The sequence below is a fragment of the Asterias rubens genome, chromosome 19 (assembly GCF_902459465.1).
Source record: "Asterias rubens chromosome 19, eAstRub1.3, whole genome shotgun sequence".
Classification (NCBI taxonomy): Eukaryota; Metazoa; Echinodermata; class Asteroidea; order Forcipulatida; family Asteriidae; genus Asterias; species Asterias rubens.
This window is the reverse complement of record NC_047080.1, coordinates 11,899,218-11,922,568: the sequence shown is the minus strand read 5'-3', so window position 1 is coordinate 11,922,568 and position 23,351 is coordinate 11,899,218. Positions and strand designations below refer to the sequence as shown.

General features: G+C 37.0%; 1 protein-coding gene across 2 annotated transcripts in view; it reads right to left on the bottom strand.

Moving 5' to 3' along the window:
- Positions 1-2,702: 2,702 nt before the first annotated feature.
- LOC117303411 (rab GTPase-activating protein 1-like) overlaps positions 2,703-23,351 on the bottom strand; it is a 48,702-nt gene continuing 28,053 nt past the window's right edge. For both annotated transcript variants that reach the window (XM_033787597.1, XM_033787598.1), the window contains 12 exons: positions 13,500-13,613; positions 11,746-11,820; positions 10,967-11,092; positions 10,518-10,661; positions 8,870-8,911; positions 7,590-7,718; positions 6,980-7,069; positions 6,394-6,504; positions 5,673-5,777; positions 5,315-5,470; positions 4,913-5,044; positions 2,703-4,193 (listed from right to left, as the gene is read on the bottom strand). In XM_033787597.1, coding sequence (XP_033643488.1) covers positions 4,008-4,193; positions 4,913-5,044; positions 5,315-5,470; positions 5,673-5,777; positions 6,394-6,504; positions 6,980-7,069; positions 7,590-7,718; positions 8,870-8,911; positions 10,518-10,661; positions 10,967-11,092; positions 11,746-11,820; positions 13,500-13,613 — 1,410 coding nt within the window. In that variant the 3' untranslated portion in view covers positions 2,703-4,007. The remainder of the gene's footprint in view (positions 4,194-4,912; positions 5,045-5,314; positions 5,471-5,672; positions 5,778-6,393; positions 6,505-6,979; positions 7,070-7,589; positions 7,719-8,869; positions 8,912-10,517; positions 10,662-10,966; positions 11,093-11,745; positions 11,821-13,499; positions 13,614-23,351) is intronic.

The window sequence follows — 23,351 nt, the reverse complement described above, 5'->3', positions numbered from 1 at the left end:
CAAGATAATTAGTGCAAAGGAATAACAAAAACTTAAAATAATTACTGAACATTTTTGTTTGTAGTTATAATTGGCTGGACTGGAAAGCATGCAAACGACTTGAATTAAGCACTTACAAAACAAATAATACATAAATATATACTTGATATAATTTATGTTTGTATTTTAGATATGCAAACTGTACAATACTAAAAATGTCCTTGAAAAAGAAAGTGCTTCCATAAAGATAATGATATTTAAATTAAATTTAAAAAATGAACCAAAAGCCAATTCAAACTGGTCGTCATTTGTTGCTTGATTTTTTTTTATTGCATTGACATTTTATTACACAAATGTACAGAAACATAAATACTGTAAGAGCTATAACAATTACAATGTTGACCTACATAATTCAAAGACACCACACACTACTAATACAAATATGATTTAAATATTACCCGTACACTGATGTGTGTAAGCACTGTGTACTCAGTATTTTCCCAAATTCTGTGAAAAAATCACAGGCATATTACTTGGGTGGGATTCCTCTGACCTTGGATTCGAACTGCCTCTAGCTACCAGACAATCTCGGTGGTCTTGTTGGTAAGACATCTGCTCTAGATTGACAAAGGTCGTGATATGCCTGTGATTTTTTTACAGAACTTGAGAAAGTACTGAGTATACAGTGCTCAAACACATTGTTGTAAGGGTAAAAACCAAATAACATTCTTTATACCCGACACAAATTTAACATCTATAATGACAAATAAGTCTTGTGTCTAGGGAAATCTTTAATATCATTCTTAATTTGGGAGAAGAAGCAGATAATTGTCTTAACGTCTTAAGATACCAGTCTGTTGAACAGCCCTACCCTCTTCCAAAGTGATGACGAATATAACCAAAACCTGACAGAAAAACCCAAAGTACAGAATCCATCTATATGAGCTCACATAAAATGATTTACTTCTGCAAAGAGTCCCCTGGAAAATCAATGCTAAACTTTAGTACGGCATGTTTTGTACAGATATGAAGTACTGAATTCATCAGGCTCTTCCTGATCCAGGGAGGGGACAGCAGAGGATTTGTTAGGAAAGAATTAAACTTTGGCCACTGAGTTCCACCTAATAAAGCTCTCTTTGGAAATCAAACTTTGTTGGATCATGTTAAGTTGCACTAAGTGTCACAAAAAGCTCATACAATGGAACAAAGAAAACAAAGTGGGACCCCAACAAATAATAAAAAGAACAATAAACACTGAATAATATTAAATAAATAAAGAAAAAATAAACAAATAAGTGAACAAACAAACAAACGAACAAACAAATAAATTAACTAAATCAAGTTTAGTAAAACATTCTCAAATTATTTGCTTAACATTTTTTCATTTCTCTGATTCGGTACTGGTTTCACCTCTGTCAAGTAAGTATACAAATATTATTGTACTAGGTTTTAAATAAACACATCTCATCCCTATTGGAACACCAGATCGTCTTGTAACATGCCTTGAGTTGAGTGACTTTTAGTGATCATAAGAATGTCATTAGTTATCACAGTTGACCTAACTGGAGTTAGTTTCACAAGCTAGCCTGAAGTCCAAACCTAAGTACTAATTCTACCTACTTTACACAATTGACGTGCATATCTTGAGCAACATTTGGCACTATCCCACTGAGTTACAATTCTGGAGTAGATTTATTTAGGTGAATATCATCTGGGCAGAGAGTCCATTTTTGCTTTATTTAACATTAGTTCGCCATCAAACATTAATGACACGTACTCAGGATGCTTAATTTATTTTCATACAACATCCACTGAGCTCAAAACATTTCACAGAAGTTTTTGGTAAGCATGAACTGGTAATTGTATACCTTGGCCATCAAGCTAGTGAGCAGAAAGTGTTGCTAATAACAATTTGGAACCAGTCACGAGTAATGTAAAACAGTACTTTGGCTGGTAAACAAATTCTGCAAAGATATTTTTGTTGTGCTTAGCAATTGTTATGTGTGTAGCAGCTTTATGGAATTGACCTGCTCAACTTCATTAGATGGGCTGAGATTGAATAGACCTTACGCACACAGCGCCATCTGAGGAAGGCACCCTCTCCTAGAGCCCAACAGGAGGTTGTTCATTGGCCAATCCTGTGCGTTGCGTGCGTTGCGTGCGTTGCGTTTACAAAATTAGTACAAAGTTGTTAATTTCAACAGTTTCATCATTGGTTTGACACTAAGATAGCAACTTGATGACATTAATGCACAAACTATATTCTTGAACAAAGAGTTTCCTAAAAGCCACAACTTTCTTTATAAAAAACATGTTACCAGCCAAGTTACAATTGTGACTGGTACCTCCCTACTTTATGCTTAGCAAACACTTTATGATAACCACCTAAGAATCTTGGTCTGGTAACCAGACTCTACATTTACATTTTAGCATCTCTAGCACGTTGTATATACACAATATATACAAATCAGTCAGTCTCTGTAGACTCCCATTTAAAACTAAATTAAGGAAAACTTATTTCCTTCCATTCAATGATCGTGAACGCTGATTGGATAAACCATTAATGATTCTCAAATGAAGGAGTAAACGTGGAAGCAGTGAGCAAATAGCATCAGCAAAAGCTGTTGCTTTTAGACAAATATTTAAATTTTGTATACATTTGATGACTTGGCTGTGGCTGTTTTATTTTCACAGGTTTGTTATTTTATGCATATGGTGGGATACACCAAGTGAAAATACTAGTCATTGACAATTACCAAAGGTGTCCAGTGGCTTTAAGCATGAGCAGCTTTATGAATTGTTTTCCCGTTAGGTTGCGATCGTTGTCTTGATGAATGACTCTAGAGTTTAAAATATTCTCAGCACATTTATTAATTCTTTCAATAGCTTCCACAAATGCGCATGATTTACCATCTCACATTGTTTAATTTACAAAAGACTTCTGGAGGTTTATTAAATAAGACTAGACCTACTTATTTACAGATTATAAATGAATCGTTGTAAATTAGTTTAATTATTGTGTATAATACAATGGATCGATGGCCAATTTCCTAATGCTGCTTACTCCAAAGTCCTGCTCTTACAAACACTTATGGCTGTTTGAAAAACACACTTCACAGACCGCCCTAAGCCCGGTTCATCCTGACTGCTACTGCTTCGTACAAAGCGAGTTTCTTCCGTCACAAAAGGAAATCAGCGCATACCGATTATTGTGTGACTGTGTGTATTTGCAGGAACTGGGCTCAAGAGCAGAATTTATTGGTAAGCAGTTGATGTCATTCGGTCCTGCTGTGTAGAATAAAGCTACGCTCACTAGTTCACTACAAAATCTTTGGCCGCCTGTCATACTTAACAAAAGTTACTGAAATGCTAACGATATCTGGTGTTTTCAGCAAAGACAGTTTTGAGAGAAGACTAGTTTGTTGAAACAACAAACTTTTCTCAAAAACTGATTTCATATTGAGCTATTGCTGTTTCCTTTGTTTACATTTCATTATTACCATTTACAAATATATCACATAGAGCTGCTATACAAATGCAAGACCACAAGAGAATAATGCATATAAAAAACAGCTTAACATCTCATTTTTGCTTAGCAATGATATGAAATTAGGCTTGGATCGCTTGGCCTTTTGGCTGTTGACAAATTCTGCACACAAATTATTTAATTTATACGGAACAATATTTGGAATTCGTTTAGGAAATTTTGTGATCACCATGGCAATGCAAGTTTGTTTTACTGACTCTTGTGATAAATAGTTGTTCAATTGCCAATGAAAACCTGTTTTGTTATTTATATGTGGCCAAAATGGTTTATTTTAGTATCGAGCAAGTTCAGGTGGTGACTAGACTTGACTACACCGACTCGACTAACCAGAAATCATAGAACCACAGGGAGATTGACTATATCGAACCATGCACTGGAGCATGGTCGACAACGGTCAATTCCAGAGCTACGTCACAGTTTCTGGTCAAGTCTAGTCATTCACCCAAACTTGCAGCAACAAACTGACTTCAAGATGTTGCCATTATTCTTTCTTGGTAACCGTGGCATCTTTGAGTGAGGAGAATGTCTTCTGGAGCCAGCTGTTATTCTTAGATGAATGGAGGTCTGTCATTGCCGAGTTGAGTTTATGCTCAAGATCTTGAACTTGACATTGTGACTCAACGAGTTGTAATTTGGTCTGAGCTAACTCTAGCTCAAGCTCACGAATCTGATGAAAGAGAAAAAATTAAAAATCATCTCAGAATGTCTTAAGAATTGCTCACTGACAAGTGCTGTGATCAACTTGTAGAGCGCTCTCCTGTGACAGCTCCTTAAGCCGCATTGGAACTAGGGTTTTCCACATTGCACCACATATTCATAGTCATAGGCCCTTTTCGAATCGACAGCTTCGGCTTTGGATTCGGCTCAGGCTAGCTTGGCCCTGCCGGTTGTTTTGACAATTTGCGCGTGCTTTGCGTATACGCGATCGGGGCTTCAGACGAGAGAATGGAGCCTCAAGCCGAATCCAAACCAAAGCCGAAGCCGTGGTTTTGAAAAGGGTCTAAACATTTATGTATAATGAGTTAAGATAACATGATATGATTGAGCCTAGAATGTCTTAGACTGAGTTATGAGTAGTATTTAAGTAAATATGACTATAGTCACATGCATGATGTAAAGACTTTCATAAGATAAATAGACTGTCACTTTTTTTAAATATTTTTTTGTCCCGATGGATAATGGTTTATTGACGACATTTCACAAAATCATACATCCTATCATTACAACATATATATAAAAAAGTGAAAGCAAGACACAGCGTTTTAAAAGAGAATTAACGCTTTCATTGTCATTTAACACTCATTTCTCATTCTCGCACTGTAGGTAAAGTGCATGATTTAGAATGCTTACAACCATAGACATGGTCAAAGTCCCTCCAGATCTTACCTGTTGTTCTGCAACAACTAATTCTGGTTCTGGTTCTTCTTCCTCTGAGGCTCTGATTACATCAGAGGACTGGTTAAGTTTACCATCTTCATTAATCAGATTGGCACACTGCTCACAAGACTGTAACCTCCGCTGAAGAAATAAACACAAGAGTAAAATCCGTTATCTTAAAGATACACCAAGGATAGAATGAAAGAGAGCCCGATTTCTTGAATTGATCTTAAATTATTTTTTTCAAACCACTCTTCCCCTTCGTGCTTAAGATTCATCAGCTGACGCATCTCAAAATTAATTTCAGCTCCTTATGAACAATACCAAACTTTTTGTTTAAAGATTTTTGTCAGACTGTACTACAAGTGAAACACTTGAATTGAAAATGACGCCTTTGTCTTATTTCCTTACCCTGAGTCTTGCCATTTCTTCCCGGGCTGCTGTCTGTTGCTTCTCAAGACGTTCACTGAGTTGTGAACAAATCTGTTTATAATCCGCAATGATTGTAGAATTCCTTTTTGAGTCTGACTCTGATTTTTCCATCCCGGTCCGATACATTTCCTTGATCTGTAACCGGTTGATCAAAAAAAGTATAAAAATAGTTAGAAACTTTCTGTGGACGATAAAAACTGTTGATACCATTCAACAAAGCCCCCAGGTAGAACAGTTCATTGACAACTGATGGGGCTACCCTGGTTAAATAAGAAGAAATAAATAAATAAATAACTAATTTCAAATTAATTCCAAGTTTCTGCAGCAAACCACCCACCTGTGAAGTCTCTGACTCCAGGTGTTTATTTTCTTCTTCAGTATCTAGAAGTTGGAGTTTGATGGCCTTAAGGTCTCTGTCTAGCTCATCAGCTCGATCTCTCTCCTGTTGGTTTATAAAGAATAGAAAAACATAAACTGCGACTGATTGATTTAGTCTTGAAAATAAAAAATAAAATGGGATAAGATCCCCATGACAAAAAATAATCTTTAAAGTTGCTTATTGGTAATGTCCCTACCGCAAAGCCCGCTAAAAGCAAACAAACAACACTGAACATAGACAACAATCCCCTGTGCAGATGACTATTATCTATAGACCATTTTCAAAACCAGGCTATGGTTTGAGCTCGTCGACCCGATTGGACGCTCCAAACTTAAAGCACACGTTTTCAAAATAACTGACAAAACCCAAGCAAGGCGCCAAAGCGGACCCCAAGCAAGGAGCCAAAGCAGACCCCAAGCCGGAACCCAAGCCACAAGCTCAAGCCACAAGCTCAAGCTGGGAGCCCAAGGTGGGAGCCCAAGGTGGGAGCCCAAGGTGGGAGCCCAAGGTGGGAGCCCAAGGTGGGAGCCCAACCCAGAGTAGTGGTTCCAATAACAGCCACAGACCATTATCATGGTTGCATGTTTTTGTCAGATTACCAGTGTTCAACAATGATTATAGAATTCAACCAATAAAAGGGGCCAGTCTGACACTCGTTTTGTAAAGTCTAGTATCCTACCTTATCTAATTGTTTCTCCATGGCTAATCTATGGACAATTAGTTCTCTGGCTAACTCATCATTCTCTTGTTCCAGACGAATGTTGGCATGCATGAGTTGTTTATTCTCTCTCTGTGTGTGGAAGATAAAGTCAGATTAATAATTCAATCAGAAAATCACTGCATTTAACAAATATCGTGGGAAATGACATAACATATGAGACATCACTACTGAAAAGGTCTGAAACTTGGATAGAAATTCAAAGGTATGTTGAATGATGCTATTTCTACTGTTTGGTAACCCATCGGGTTATAGATTCCAAAAAACTTTTGGAAACAGTATCACAAGCACTAGATAAGTAAACAAATGAACAGGATTTCTTTATTTGTGAAAAAAAATATTGTCTGATTTTCTTGACTAGGCCAACATAACAAGTCTGAATTCAGCCAAAAGTCTGAACAATCTCATCCCTGACATAAAAACAAAATGAGAGAGGTGACAAGGTGTTGCCTTCTCAAGTGTTGGATTGGGGAGTCTATGGGAAGGGGGATGGAAACAGACTTCTTTCAGTCATGGAGGACCAACAACGACAGACTTTGAATCTTACTTCAATTCTCTCCAGAGGGTCTTCTCTATCTTCATCTTCCCTCATTGCATAAAACTCCTTCTCGTATTTCTTCAGTTTACGGTTACTGATCTAGGGTAGAAAGGAAATCATTTTAATTATTAATCTGGTTTATTACTGAAAACAACTGCAAGGTTGGCAAACGCTGGCTGAAATAACCTTGTTTACTAGTTAAAATTCATTATTAGGAGAAAGTGAGTGTGAAAAAAAAGATACAAGTCTCTAACCTCACATTAATATGCTGTAAATTGCCATCGAAATTGATAACGTTCTTGGGCAAAATTGTTCGACATCCAAAACGTACAATGACATCATTCTGAGATAAGTGGGTCTGTAAATTTTTGTACAGAATGCAGTTTGTACGGGATGTCTGCAAAAGACCTTATGCACCTCATTTCAGTAGAGCGCCCTCACCTAGAGGTCAAAAGGAGGTTGTTCATTGGCCAATACTGTGCGCCGCGCGTAAAATCTGTGCATCTCGATTGTTTCATCACCGTATTTCCTCTAAGACGGCTGGATGACGTCAATGCATAAGGTCTATACAAGGATAGGTTTCACCCTAACCATCCACCATCACAACCCTCTTACTAACCTTTGTACTCAGTGCAGTCTGCATGAGCTCTTGAGCGCTTTCTTCGGTTCGGTACCGTTTCGGTAAAGTCACACGGAAGTACTTCAATACACCTTCAAAGTCTTGCCCAAGTAACTCCTTTTTGGCGGCCTGAAAAATCAACATCGATTGTTTTAAAAGTTTGAAGAGATTTTACTTCTGAGGTTGAATGATCAAAGCAGGTTCGACCTCTACTGAGAATGGCTACCCGTAATGTTCAAATTCACACACGACTTGCACGGTACATTGACACTTAAGTTTGATATAAGCTCTGTAAAGCAATAATTTTATGGGTGGTAAGTGCAGAATTCCATGGTAAGCATGGCCTTGACCTTGGGCCAAGGGCTCAATTTCATAAAGCTAGCTAGTAAGCACAAATAAATATGGCTTATCAGAAACAAGTTATCAGCCAACATTCTACACTAAGATTACAATGTTTTAACTGGTGTTCCACACATTTTTTGCTAAGCAAATACATTTGTTAAGCAGTATTTGTTCCTAAGCAGCTAGATAACATTTGGGCCTGCTCAGTCTATTCCTACCAGCACACTTACCATAAAGGATTCCTAAAGATTCATAAAAAATCACAACAGCAAGGTAATTGACTAGTTTGATACAGCAACCTTCACACTGAGCCTGCTAACTGTAACATACAAGCCCCATACATAAACAAAGTGATTTACTTCTTCTTGTCAGGACCACAGGGTCTTAAGATTCATTCTTTGAATCACTTGAGTCTTACTCATGAAGAACAGGAAGGGATAAATTTCCTAAACAATGGGCTCATAGAAAGTTACGCTCAATACGTAACAGGACCAAGAATGCCTTTGCCTTTATCATTGTCTATTAAACTAAGCTCTAAGTAAGTTATCCATTAAAAGACAAGTCAACAATTAGTGTTTGAAGCTTAGCATGGTGTGAGAAAATAAGAATTAACTATAAATAAATAGGAAACTTGTGTGTACAACCATGTGTAGATCTCGTTAGTGGGTGTGTTTGGTCTCAATGCTTCGATCAGTATACTCTGCTCATAACACTGGCCAATAGAATAAAAAAATCCTTTACAGGGTGCCATAAGCGCAGAATTCTGTGGTTAGGAATACTGAGAAGATGATCTAAGTTGTCTATATTCAGCAACCTCATTGCAGCCACAACAGGAAATGTCTCCACAAAATGTGAAATAAAGTGTGAATTTATGAAAGAGGAAATGAAAACTTAACGAGCAAGTAGTCAGTATTAATTGAATGATGGGCTTCACTTACTTTGAGCAGTGCTACAGCTATGTTGAACACAATTGGCATACCCTGTAAAAATAATCAGAGATATTTATAACTTGATTAAATTAGTGTGTACTGTAGAAGCCAATCGAGTACAATGGATTAAATTCCCAATAGTATGGCAGTCTGACGTCAGTGCTGAAACTTATCTGCCCAATTACTGGGAAGCATATGAAGAACTAGCGTGCATCTGCTCAACGCATTTCACGGCGACCCGTTCAACACGGGAAATTCCCTTCAAATTCACAAACTCGGGACAAGTGTTCGTCAGTTTTAGAAAAGTGCCTTTGTTAAACTTACAAAGTTACCCCCATTTCCTTCATTCAACGTCACTCTCAATTCAACCATTCCTTATCAGCTTCTACTCTCGGTAGCTTCTAAGATACCCACAACATTCTCCACTTTCTAATTCACTTAACAAATAATTCCAATGATGGTTTGCTTTCTTTAACTCAATTGTGTAAAACAATTTCCCTTGCTCATAGTGACGCTATTCAATAGTGCAGAATTGGTTTGGACGAACCCTAGCGGACTTCAGCCTGGCAAACTTCTTTATATCCAAGAAAAATATAACATCAATTTCAAATGGACCGACTTTGAAGAACTCTTAGAAATTCCAAAACAGCTATGAGTTCAGTTACAGGCCTGTATGCTTCGTTTTTGAAAGGGCAAGGGCACCAAGGCATTTTCTTCTCAGTAAAAAGGGCACCTTATTAGGAAATTGTAAATTTCTACTGGAGCATTGCAAGGGAACCAAGGCAATGACAAAGGGGCACGGAGGCAATGTTGCCTTCGAGAAATATCAGGCCTGAAGTTACTAATTAAAAGCACCAAAAACAGTTATGAAAACAGTTACTAATTAAATGTACAGTATCTAGTATAATGTTTCCAAGTAATTTAATTACTGTATAAGTGCAGTGGACCTCTGACAGTACTGATTTTGAGTCTCATTCTTCAGACTCTGGGCAAACAATAAACTTGACCCCATTGGTCAAGAAGAACAAATACAGGGTTAATTGAACAGGAATCAAGGCATGCCAGAAAGCCATATACCATATGTTGCTGAGATGCTATTAAATTACGCAAACAGTGCCCTTGTCGGTGAGGTAATTAAAGTCACGATTCAGGGTAGCAACATGTTTTGATTAGCAACCATGGTATGGAAGCCTGTTTGTGATTCAAAGTTCACCCAGAAAGCTACTTCAAATGGAAAACAAAACCTTTAATCACAAACATTATTGCATAATTTGGACGCTTTTACTTTAAAATTAACAGTACAATGCAAAACAGCAAAAAAACTTGTTTTTGATGATGTCTTGTTGTTTCTTTAAAAAAAAAATGCAACAGCTTATTTCGGTTATTACAACCAAAATTAAGAACAAGGTGTGCCAAGTTTTTCAGTATTTTCTCCTTACTCACAAAACGGATAAAGCTAAAATATTCACAGGTTTGTTTACAAACCATGAAAACTACCTCTTACTATTTTGAAATACCATTTTGCTACACCAACCCAGTGTAAAACCACAAATTTTATTCAATTCGTTGTGGGTTTTTGCCTTGATGCCCCTTGAAGTGATCCAGTTCATGAGGGGAAAAGAAGCCTCTAACAAGAATGAAGTTTAATTAATCTTACCTCCATTAAAAAGAGATCCATGATGTGAAATACTGTATAGAGAGGGAACTTTGCTGTGTATAGAGTCAGAAACCACTGCGAGGCGTACATGTGAGCTTCAATTCCAATATGCACAAAGTGGGAAAACAAATCTGGAATGTTGTCCTAAAAGATCAAAATACATGAAAAGATAAAAAAATCTGTTAAAACGATTTAATGAGAAAATAGAATAAGCAGTTGCAAACTGATTACCAAAAGAAGACTGTTTTCGCTTGAAGAGAAAGTGTCGGTGCTACATTTGTAACTTGAAGAATGCATGGCGAGAACACACAAAATTCCCTGATAGTGCTAACCTGGGAAATAATTGCAGAATTCCCTGCTTACGATAAGCAGAGCCATGACTTTGGGCCCAGATAGTTTTCAACCAAACAAAAAATCAAGAACATGGATGAAGCGCCTTTTTTACTCACCTCCATGAGGCGTTCAAGCTGATAGAACTTGACGTGTAATTCTATAAAGCTGTTCATGAAGAGATCTCGGAGGTGGTAATCGTACATGATCTTCGTTAAGACGGCAAATGCCTGCTCTTCTGGCATCTGTCGAGTATAATCACAAAGATGAAAGATGTTATTTGAAATCCTGGATGATGAGAAGCATCACTAAGTCTCCCCAAGGCCTAAAAGTTCCCTGAACCTCCTGGTCCTCCCCAAACAAAATCTTCAAGAAAATATGTTGGCTGTAAGAAGTTAAAGAGAAAAGGCTCAAGTTATTAGTACTAGCTGGTGACTTGGTTCTTTCTGTACCTGCCCCTTCACTATGCAATAAACTTCCTACTCCTGCTAGAAATTAAACTGGTCTCAATAATTTTAAAAAGACCCTCAAGACCCATCTTTTCTCTGGGTTTCTCCTGTCTGCCCCCCCCCCCCTTACTGTTTTTCTCTTCTTTCCTTTTCCAGGACTTTGCATCATCTGGTAAAAAGCACTTTATATCTGTCCTGTTTTTTTTATTATACCACAATGAAGGAAAAACTGCTCTGAGTTAGTCCTCCTGTACAATATTGGATCTATTCTTACTGAAAGTGACTGCTCTGAGTTAGTCCTCCTGTACAATATTGGATCTATTCTTACTGAAAGTGACTGCTCTGAGTTAGTCCTCCTGTACAATATTGGATCTATTCTTACTGGCTCTGAGTTAGTCCTCCTGTACAATATTGGATCTATTCTTACTGAAAGTGATAAGTTTACTTACATGTAACCAAAGAACGGCGGCAAGAAACGACAGCCCCTGACAATAGCCGACCTCAGAGTCATACACTGAATACGCCTGCCAAGAAACAAAACAACCAAACAAAAATACAGTTTTAAAAGACATTTTTTGTTCATGTTCTGTTTACTTTATGGCATGTAGTGACTGAGTGGTCTCGGACACCAAGTTCTTATATTCTGATCAGTAGGGACTGGGATCGAGTCCTGGTCTCGACACTTATGTCTTATGTGCTCCGTCATGCAGGATTGGATGTAATGCTGGTGTCTGAAAATTGTACTATTATTAGTGTTGCCTTTGTAGAAACATGATGTCAGCCAGAATGTGAATCCAAAATGAGTAGTTTCAAATGAAATAAGAAGGCTCTTTGAGTTTCCGCACTTTCTCTCTGATATGACATGCTTGACTTCTCCTAAATTTCGCTGCATAAGTATGCTCACCATGGAGTAGAAAACAAATAGGGAATCTCAACAATTTCTAGATAGACGTTCTTCATTATTTTTAAGTGACCAGGATGTGATGACGCTTCAATCTTTCAAAATGACAGATTAATCTGACCTACTAGTGACCAGGGCCCAATTTCATAGAGCTGCTAAGCACAACAATTTGCTTAGCATGACATTTCTTCCTTAATAAAAACAAGATTACCAAACAAATTGCCACATGGTTTTCAGAATAAGCAAACAAAAGCTTAATACAAGCAATATGCAACAAATGGAAATTTGGTTGCTTATCCTGTTTTAATCAAGGAAAACAATTATTGCTAAGCAAACTTTTGTGCTTAGCAGTGCTATGAAATTGGGCCCTGGTATTTCATCAACCTGTAAGTATTTAGAGTTGGTCAGCAGAGGCCATGATGGATATGGGCACTTGACATTGCACGACCAGTAAAACATTTCAGCTTTCCTTGAGAAGTTTTCTCTCCAGACAACTCTCTAAGGCCTTAGGGCACGCGATTTTCAAGATTGTTGGACAATAACTGTCAATTCTGAAGCTGGTCAATTCATAATTGGTGAGGAAATTCCACTGGAAATACTCTGGGGAAGTTGGGATAGGAATGGATAGGAATTGAAGTTCCTTGAACCCGTACAGCTCAGAGAGATGTCAGAGGAAAATAAACAGAAAATGGCTGCGAAATTCTGGATTAAAAACTCTGACATTCACAAACCGATCATAAATTCATTAAAATAAATAAGCTTTTATACCAACATCCCCAGTGTATTTTCAGAGGAATTTCTTCACAACTATATGTTGACTGGCTTCAGATTTGACAGTTATTGCTAAAGGATCATGAAAATAGCGTGCAAGAGACATGACAATTTCACAAAATGAAGATTTGAGATGTAAACTAGAGTCAATTTTTCTGTAAATTTTAAAGATTATTTTGAATTTATTTTTATTAGTTTCAATTCGGAGACAGCAATCAAATTACATTTAAAAAAAAATGAAAAACTTAAAAACCTAATAGGAAGTCACCTTCACACCCTTTGTTGTTATGTGATTTATTCACTTTTAAATTACTTGTATAACTTGTACTTGGCTTGTCCTGTTCATTGCATCTGATACAGTATTTGTTGCTTTGAAAGGTCATGCAGTTTTCATGCACTTAGTGCTACGACTGCTTTCCATGTTTTATACCAAAACTCAAGTAAGCAACTGTAAATCCAAGGTGTTCACATTAATCAACTGTCAAGTGAAACAGGTGCAAATATTTTACCCTTGTCACATATTGAACCTACCTTGCTGATTTTGTACATTGCGTCTTGTCCTCCTTCGCTTTCATTCTGGAATTTCTCGTGAGCTGTGAATGTTCTTGTTATGTCGGCAAGAATTACCTGCTCGGCAGGTGAAATCTGAATAACAAAAATAAAAATAAAATAGAAGAACATATTTAAGAGTTTGGAAACTTAATTAAGAAGATCCTCCAAGCTAACTTGAGGGATTTCTCCATCCAGTCTAAGACATCAGGACACAGCCTCCGTTGCCCTGGTCTTAGCCTTGATGCCCCTTCAAAACTTTTCCATAGACTTTATGATTTTCTAATGGAAGTGCCATTTTCCTATGGCCTTGCTCTCTTCAAGATGAAATTCCAGGCCTGAGACATATCTTCATATGATTCTAAACATTTTAAGATGCGAGGAAAATGCTGGGATGAGAAGACAAGAAATAATGCATCGATCTGTTAAAGTGGGCAATTTAGTTTCCTTTGCAAATTTATGCAAAACACGTAGAAATTTAAGCCTTTGAAAAAAAATGTATGGGAGCAAAAGTTCCAAATATATGTAAATTAATTTATTTGAAGCAGCTGATCCCAACATGTATAAACTAAATCAATTTTAATTTAATTATCTGCCGAGAGAAGGAAAATTGATTTATATACGGCCCAGAATAAATATGTCTCAGTCAACACAAGCAATCGATACGGTTCTTACCAGCCAGTGGTCTTGAGCAAGTCTCAGTTCAAATCTGCTTATTTCCTATAAATTGTTTTTATCTGATCGCTCGGCTGAGCAAATTTTGTTTTGCCAAGAAAATCTGCCTGCAACCTTTTTTGAGAAACTGATCATAAACGGCTCAATGGTTTTTTGTTCTTAGCAGATTTTCCCCCTGTGCCAAGCATAAATGTGTGCTTAACGGTTAAACAAAACTTGGGTTCACCTTCAGTAACTCTTAACATTGATTTTAGTGAATTCAGAAATTAAGTTAACAAAGGCCTTGCTATTGCCAGAACATTGAAAAGTCCAATTCTAGAAATGTTATTGCTACAGCCAATGTCGAAGCTAAAGATGATTGGGATGTGACTTAAACAGGTAGGCCTTTATGACTTCATTATTGATTCTATTAACTCAGAATGAAGACACTTGATCTGGGAACTTTAATTTAACAAAGAAACTTTTTCTCACAAATATATAAGAAACCTAAAACAGGTGTATAAATGGAATGTATCAACCCTCTTACAATGAGGTATCAAATAAGGTACCAAACATGTATATTATTAATAATCCTTTAAAATGCTAATGTGGTCTCAATTGTGGACCGTAGACAGATTAACATATACGTCATAGGCGAGGAAAATAAAATGTAAATAGTCCAATATGTTTACATCAAAACAAACACACATAGTCCGAAAGAGACAAAACACGCTCCATGTGCAGTGTACTTAAAGGGAAGGTACATGTTTGGCAATTGTCAAAGACCAGTCTTTTATTATTTTCGTGAGAAACTACATTACTTCAGAGGGAGTCGTTTCCCACAATGTTTTATACTATCAACAGCTGTCCAATGCTCGTTACCAAGTCAGTTTTTAAGTTAATATTTGTTTTGAGTAATTACCAAACAAGAACCTTCCTTTTAACGTAAAACTTCAAATTCAATTTCATTTTCAACAACTGTGTCAATATGTTTACTCGTTTCAGACAAACAGTTTGATGGATTTAACTGCTATTTTAAAATCAGAGTCCTACAGCCAAACAGATTATAAGGATATGGGTTAATATAATAGGTAAATATCACAGTTGGTTAGAAGTTGATTGTTTGCGATAACAAATATTGCTTAACATTTGCATTAACGGGAAATATGAATTTGGCTTATCCACTTCTGACATAACAAAATTCCCCTCCAGACAACACATCCCTATTTAGAAATGGAACAATCTGCTATATGGCACTTTTCAACCGATAAGTTTCAGCCGGGTTATTCCATTTTCAGTTAGAGGCTGGATTTCTCCTATTCTGGACTATCAGCTGTGAGGCGAGAGAGATATTGACATTTTGCGAGCAGCCTTTGAGTCAAGAGACATGTCTCTACTGCACAGCTACTCTATTTATTTCAACTGACAGTTTGTTGTAAATATAAATTGCTCTGACCGGCCGCACACCATTAATCAGAAGCTTATACTCAACAATAATTGCGGACAAATTTGTTCTGACTGGTTAGACATCTGATGAGACGTGAACATTTACAGGGTAAAGTATAAATTTATTTCTTAAAATTTTCTGACTGAAAGAGTTTGATGGGAAAAAAAATGCCTTCTTACAAAATAACTGTACTTATTTCCTCTGGGCCTTCTTACAAAATAACTGTACTTATTTCCTCAGGGTTGTTAAAATTACATTTGTACACTACTGGAGAATTTCTTGGGAAAAGTTGTGAATACAAATAACATACTTTGATGTGGGTTCAATGTGGGATAAGCAGAGAGAAGCAATGTTTATTATAGTCATGGTGAAATCAGCGGTTAGGATGGTCCAGAATAAATATGTCTCAGTCAACACAAGCAATCGATACGGTTCTTACCAGCCAGTGGTCTTGAGCAAGTCTCAGTTCAAATCTGCTTATTTCCTATAAATTGTTTTTATCTGATCGCTCGGCTGAGCAAATTTTGTTTTGCCAAGAAAATCTGCCTGCAACCTTTTTTGAGAAACTGATCATAAACGGCTCAATGGTTTTTTGTTCTTAGCAGATTTTCCCCCTGTGCCAAGCATAAATGTGTGCTTAACGGTTAAACAAAACTTGGGTTCACCTTCAGTAACTCTTAACATTGATTTTAGTGAATTCAGAAATTAAGTTAACAAAGGCCTTGCTATTGCCAGAACATTGAAAAGTCCAATTCTAGAAATGTTATTGCTACAGCCAATGTCGAAGCTAAAGATGATTGGGATGTGACTTAAACAGGTAGGCCTTTATGACTTCATTATTGATTCTATTAACTCAGAATGAAGACACTTGATCTGGGAACTTTAATTTAACAAAGAAACTTTTTCTCACAAATATATAAGAAACCTAAAACAGGTGTATAAATGGAATGTATCAACCCTCTTACAATGAGGTATCAAATAAGGTACCAAACATGTATATTATTAATAATCCTTTAAAATGCTAATGTGGTCTCAATTGTGGACCGTAGACAGATTAACATATACGTCATAGGCGAGGAAAATAAAATGTAAATAGTCCAATATGTTTACATCAAAACAAACACACATAGTCCGAAAGAGACAAAACACGCTCCATGTGCAGTGTACTTAAAGGGAAGGTACATGTTTGGCAATTGTCAAAGACCAGTCTTTTATTATTTTCGTGAGAAACTACATTACTTCAGAGGGAGTCGTTTCCCACAATGTTTTATACTATCAACAGCTGTCCAATGCTCGTTACCAAGTCAGTTTTTAAGTTAATATTTGTTTTGAGTAATTACCAAACAAGAACCTTCCTTTTAACGTAAAACTTCAAATTCAATTTCATTTTCAACAACTGTGTCAATATGTTTACTCGTTTCAGACAAACAGTTTGATGGATTTAACTGCTATTTTAAAATCAGAGTCCTACAGCCAAACAGATTATAAGGATATGGGTTAATATAATAGGTAAATATCACAGTTGGTTAGAAGTTGATTGTTTGCGATAACAAATATTGCTTAACATTTGCATTAACGGGAAATATGAATTTGGCTTATCCACTTCTGACATAACAAAATTCCCCTCCAGACAACACATCCCTATTTAGAAATGGAACAATCTGCTATATGGCACTTTTCAACCGATAAGTTTCAGCCGGGTTATTCCATTTTCAGTTAGAGGCTGGATTTCTCCTATTCTGGACTATCAGCTGTGAGGCGAGAGAGATATTGACATTTTGCGAGCAGCCTTTGAGTCAAGAGACATGTCTCTACTGCACAGCTACTCTATTTATTTCAACTGACAGTTTGTTGTAAATATAAATTGCTCTGACCGGCCGCACACCATTAATCAGAAGCTTATACTCAACAATAATTGCGGACAAATTTGTTCTGACTGGTTAGACATCTGATGAGACGTGAACATTTACAGGGTAAAGTATAAATTTATTTCTTAAAATTTTCTGACTGAAAGAGTTTGATGGGAAAAAAAATGCCTTCTTACAAAATAACTGTACTTATTTCCTCTGGGCCTTCTTACAAAATAACTGTACTTATTTCCTCAGGGTTGTTAAAATTACATTTGTACACTACTGGAGAATTTCTTGGGAAAAGTTGTGAATACAAATAACATACTTTGATGTGGGTTCAATGTGGGATAAGCAGAGAGAAGCAATGTTTATTATAGTCATGGTGAAATCAGCGGTTAGGATGGTCAGATTCGAACCCACAACCTTGTGATTGCAAGTCCAGCCATCGATTTAACAAAGAGTTAGGACTCGTCTTATCTCGAATTAGGACGAGTAACTCGTCCTAACTTAGGATTAATCTTAAGGTTTACATGCTACAGTGCAGGGTTGGGACTAGTCATAAGATTAAGTCATAAGATTAATCCTAAGTTAGGAAGAGTTTTGTGAAATCGATGGCTGAATTCTAACCACTTGACCATTGTAAAAAGAACTAACTACATGTGTGCTGTACAGATGCACCACATGATATCATATTGCTGGCTGGAAAAGTCTAACTTCAATACCACAGTGCATGAATAATTTCCCCCAATTTTTGAAAAGTGATACCTTTCCAAACCAATTATTAGTCTATAATCGAAGATCCTAGCATTCTGTTGCCGTCTACAATTTCAGAGTGACACATGAAATTAAAGTGGAACACACTGCGATCAATGTGCTACAATATTTTAAAGTCCAAGTACAGCATGCACCACTTCAATGAATAACCAACAGAATCAATAAAAACAGTTGTTGGTTCAGGGAGAAGTGTTTTCCAGAGCAACAGCTATTTTGAAGTTGTTTTAATTCTACGGGTTGGTTAAAGGCAGTGGACACTATCGGTAATTACGTAACTAATTATTAGCATAAAACCTTATCTGGTAACGAGTAATGGGGATAGGTTGGTAGTATAAAACATTGTGAGAAACGGCTCCCTCTGAAGTGGAGTAGTTTTCGAGAAAGAAGTATTTTTCCACGAATTTGATTTTGAGACCTCAAGTGTAAAATTTGAAGTCTCGAAATCAAGCATCTGAAAGCACACAACTTCGTGTGACAAGGGTGTTTTTTTCTTTCTTAGTTATCTCGCAACTCCGACGACCAATCAAGCTCAAATTTTCACAGGTTTGTTATTTTATGCATATGTTGAGATACACCAAGTGAGAAGACTGGTCTTTGACAATTACCAAGTGTCCACTGGCTTAAAGGCTGGATGTTTCCAGTTGTGTTTAAAATAGTAGGCGCTTGGAGGTGTGGAGTCAGCTGCCAATATTCCATGCAATAATAAGCAACTACTAAAGACAACTTTGAGAGCCTTCGAATAGACATTGGAATAATAGGAGCTTTAAAAGTTTCCAAACTCACAACAAATTCCTGTACAATCTTGACTTGGTTTAATTCCACCTCTGAATTAAGACGATTGGTTGAATCGACCGATATTGGTATGTAGTGTGGAAATGTTGGCTTAAGGCATGGGTTCATTTACAGTGCGTGTGTGTTTGTGGTACTATTTAATTTCCTGTACAGTACGGTACGGTTGCTTGAAATAATGAATATAATATGAGGTAGTCAATGAGAGGTTGATTGGTGTTAACACGTGAATGCACACGACATGCTTGCATGAGTAGTTGAGCTTATAAGGGGGACATCGTAAAAACATATCGTAAACATGCCTGGTCGGTGTTCAAACCTACTGCCACTGCTATTACCATAGCCTTGTCCAGCCTTGTTTACGCATAGCACGGCCCACTCTGAATTCACCCTGTATAGCGCGTTGGGAAGACGAACTGCATAGATACAGTCATGTACTGCACACGGTACATAACAGTACTTGATACCATGGGGTCGAAGCATGGTTTTTTGAGGTTTTTCAACCTCGTACAAACGAAGCAGGTTTGGACAAGGTTACTATTACCAATGCTGTACCTAGACTCTAAGTGAGTCAAGTACCTTGATTCAAAGTGAGTCAACATCATGCCTTGAATTAATACAGAGGCCATGGAGGCAAAGGCATCTGTTGCCCTGGTCAGTGGAACTGCCCTTTGCAAAATGAAAATGGCCTTGCCCTCTCAAAGATGAAATTCCAGGCCTCAAAAATACTGGGAGCAGCAAACAATATTATGCAACCTTCACCATATTTGGATTCAAAGAGGATATTTGCATACCTCAGAGAAAACAAAACCAAGCTGCTCCTGATTCAGGGAAAGTAAGATTGTCAGTTGCAGCAGTATTGTCACCTGTACGTACCTCCTCATTAAGCGATGACGTGCAGCTAATAATTAAAAGATTGTCACTGAGCAGTTGTTGGTTTTCTGTACTCTGCGTAACGTTGAAGTATTATATTTGATATTTCATGTTTGTAGGTCACTAGGCTTTTCCTCCAGCTACACTGATTGAGAGAACCATTATATCTTTGCCTCTGATCTTAAGGAATGATTAATGCAAGCAGTTTCTTTATTCAAACAAAGACCTTACCCTACTGAGATTCCTGTGCTTCAAGTCACATTTCTCAGTTTCTAGGCACACAACTAGAGATTGGTATCTTCAACTCTTAATAACCTTTTCTCACTACCCAAATTAAGTGTAAGTAGAGGCTGGTGGCTACAAAGGCATTTTGGTAAAAAATATCTGGGTTATCACAGAGAAAAGAATCTTACATAAAAATAAGAAAGACTCCGATGTTCAAAATGTGAGGCCTTTAGCAATTATTTTGTGGCAAAGTGTTTATTATGTGCTTTTTAATTTTGTATTAAAAGTGCTTTACCTTATTATTTGCACTGTTCATTGGGTCTTATGCTTTCCTGAAACCATCTCAACTCCTTCGGAGTATGCAGCACCGGAAGCCAAAATGGCGCACAGGTTGCTAATCATTCAACAATCTCTACCCTAACAGGTACCCGATAAATTAATCCTGGGTGATGGGAAGTGAATATGGTTAAGTGTCTTGCCAAAGAACGGAAGTGCCAAGAGAGCATTCAATTCAAACCACCACTCTAATGACTAAACCATCAGACCTTTAGTTCCATGATCAAGACCGCTTGACCACAAGATGTTACACTCATAAGTCTTTAGTACATGGTGTTACCCCAAACCTTTCCATACATATCTTTCGTAGAAGTTCTGTGGTTTTCCGTCTATCCCATTCTCTTTGGGTGTAATTGTCCCTACACATACACTCTCGGACGATAAAAACAAAGAATCTTAGGTTTGATTGCTTTCCTGACAACTGTGCATAGCAACTTAGGAAGGTTTTACCACAAGCCAGGCACTGCCACCTCCCAATTATATAACAGCAGACTAAACATAAATCATTTTATACATCAGCATAGCGTCCGTCCATACCGAAGCAACGTCCAATGACTCCTCGTTAAAATGTTAGCTGGCAGAAAACACTTAAATGAAAGACTGCGACCGGATGATTAGGATCGTGAACTATAACAGTGGCTACAACCTTAACATATCTTAACATATGTTAACATTTGATATGCAGATGGTGGAAGGACATATACAATGTTACATTCACAGATGAAGCAGGGAATATAAAGAAATCTGATTTTCGAAGATTTAAAAAAGTTTACTTCATGACAAACAGGCTTTGACAACTTTTGTGAGTTTTTAAATTCTGCTCCAGGAAAAAAACCTGATTTATTTCTTCTATCTGATTAGTTCTTTTTCATGCTGCAAAGTGTTCACTTTGTAAACAACTAAAATAGACTGTTATATTTACTTGAGTGTAGCTTGGGGGACCCCCCCCCCCCATCATAATTCACCTTTCCAATCAACTAAGTGAAAAAAGCTGTTTACTGAAACATGTCAGAAAAAGCACCAATAATTCCAAGCTGACACTACTAGGCAGATGTTTGTCCCTAGGAGGTAAACTATTTTTCAGACTAGATTCCTCAAAGCTGGAAAGCGACCCATTGGAGGCTCCCGAGATGACGTCTTGAAACAACCCTTCACACTACCACTAAGCTGGATAACACCCTGGAGGATTCTTGAACTCTACTTCAAATATCAACCACACTTCTTACAAGATTTATTCTTTTCAATTTTTGTTTTGAACAATTTTTGTTTCAGAGATGTCCGAATATGTTAATACATGAAATTCCTTAATAATTGTTAGGAATTTAGTCTTGGGCTATCTCATCTGGAATATCTGAGGTAATATTTGTATGTTTTATTGTTAAAGCCCTTAAAGTAATTGAGAAATTAAGAAACAAAAAATTAAATATATCACTTAGATGTCTTACAGAAACAGCATCTCATACCGTCCATTTCAGACAAGTAAGATTTCTCTCAACAATTGTGCATTAACAGATCACTACGGTTCATAGAGCAATAATCCAAGTGAATTCCCATCACAGGAACTCCAAAGTGAAAAGCAGCGATAAATGACAACATATGCAATGATGATTGCTTGCAGTCATATGTCAACCGAAGTGAGACGACCATGTGTTGATAGGAAAGGCGTTTATTGCTCCCTTGGCATGGAACTTATTGATGACACCATGGGAATAGAAGTCTCTTTATCAGTTTATAGCCAACAGACAACTCTATAAACTTCAATAACATCATCCTGAGAAAAACATCTAAGATGTCGTCATCACCGTCTGTACACAAAACACAATAAGGCTTTAGAGTTTGCTCTTGAAGTAGATTTTCCTCTGGCAAGGAGCACTTCCATGAGGAAAATTTGCAAAGGGCACCCCAGCAAAAGCACAGGGCACCTTGGCAGCAATTGCTGTGGGTGCTGTGGGTTAATTTGAGGCCTGGACAACAAATTTTTACAGCACCTCCCAACAAACTTCTTGCATTAACAATCCTCCAAAAAGTACGTCTGATAAGGTCATCAATAAATACAGTCTGAGTAAGATGATAATTAAGATGGTGCAGCCTTTCTCTTTAGTGTCTTGTTGATGCTCAAATCTTTTTGAATCACGCTGCGTCTGATAAGATCAGGTCATTCTAAGATTGAGGCATCTCTGGGAAAATCGTAAAGTCATGCTGGCATTACCCTGTGCTGGATTCTGAATTACATAAACATAACATGCAAATTTACATTGTAAGTATCTCATAAAAGGCAGTTTTATAGTATATTGTGCATATATTATTGTGCATATAAAATATTGATATAATACTCATAACTCCAGATGCTGATCATTATTTCTAGACCTGGAGATGTTCAGTTGGTAAAATGTTCTTATTCAATCAAATAAAATGACCTCAGAAGGGAACTGTTTCTTCAAGATCTTCAATAGAAGCAGTCAAGTCCACAATAAGGACTGACAATTAAGATGAATTATGGACACAGCTTGGTGAACAGGGTTTCCTGCCGCCCTTTGTCGACCATTATTTCAAATTAATTTAGCGTGGCCATCACTCAAACGCCAACCACAATTATGACACACTAATACTAAACGACACTGCCTTCACAGGTGAATAGAAATTTCATTCACTTTGAAATAAATTACTTGCCAAGACCATGGTGAAATAACAAAACTGATTATAAACTAAGTAATTTTTTATTTATTCATTTTTTTTCCCTTGTTGGGGGAGGGAGGGGGGATATTAACAAAAAGTTCTTAATTTTGTACTCATTTCTTTAATAACTGATTTAGTTTAAAACTGCAAAATATTACTAACAGGTTACTGTAGTGATTTAATTATTAAAGTAATTGAGACAATGACATT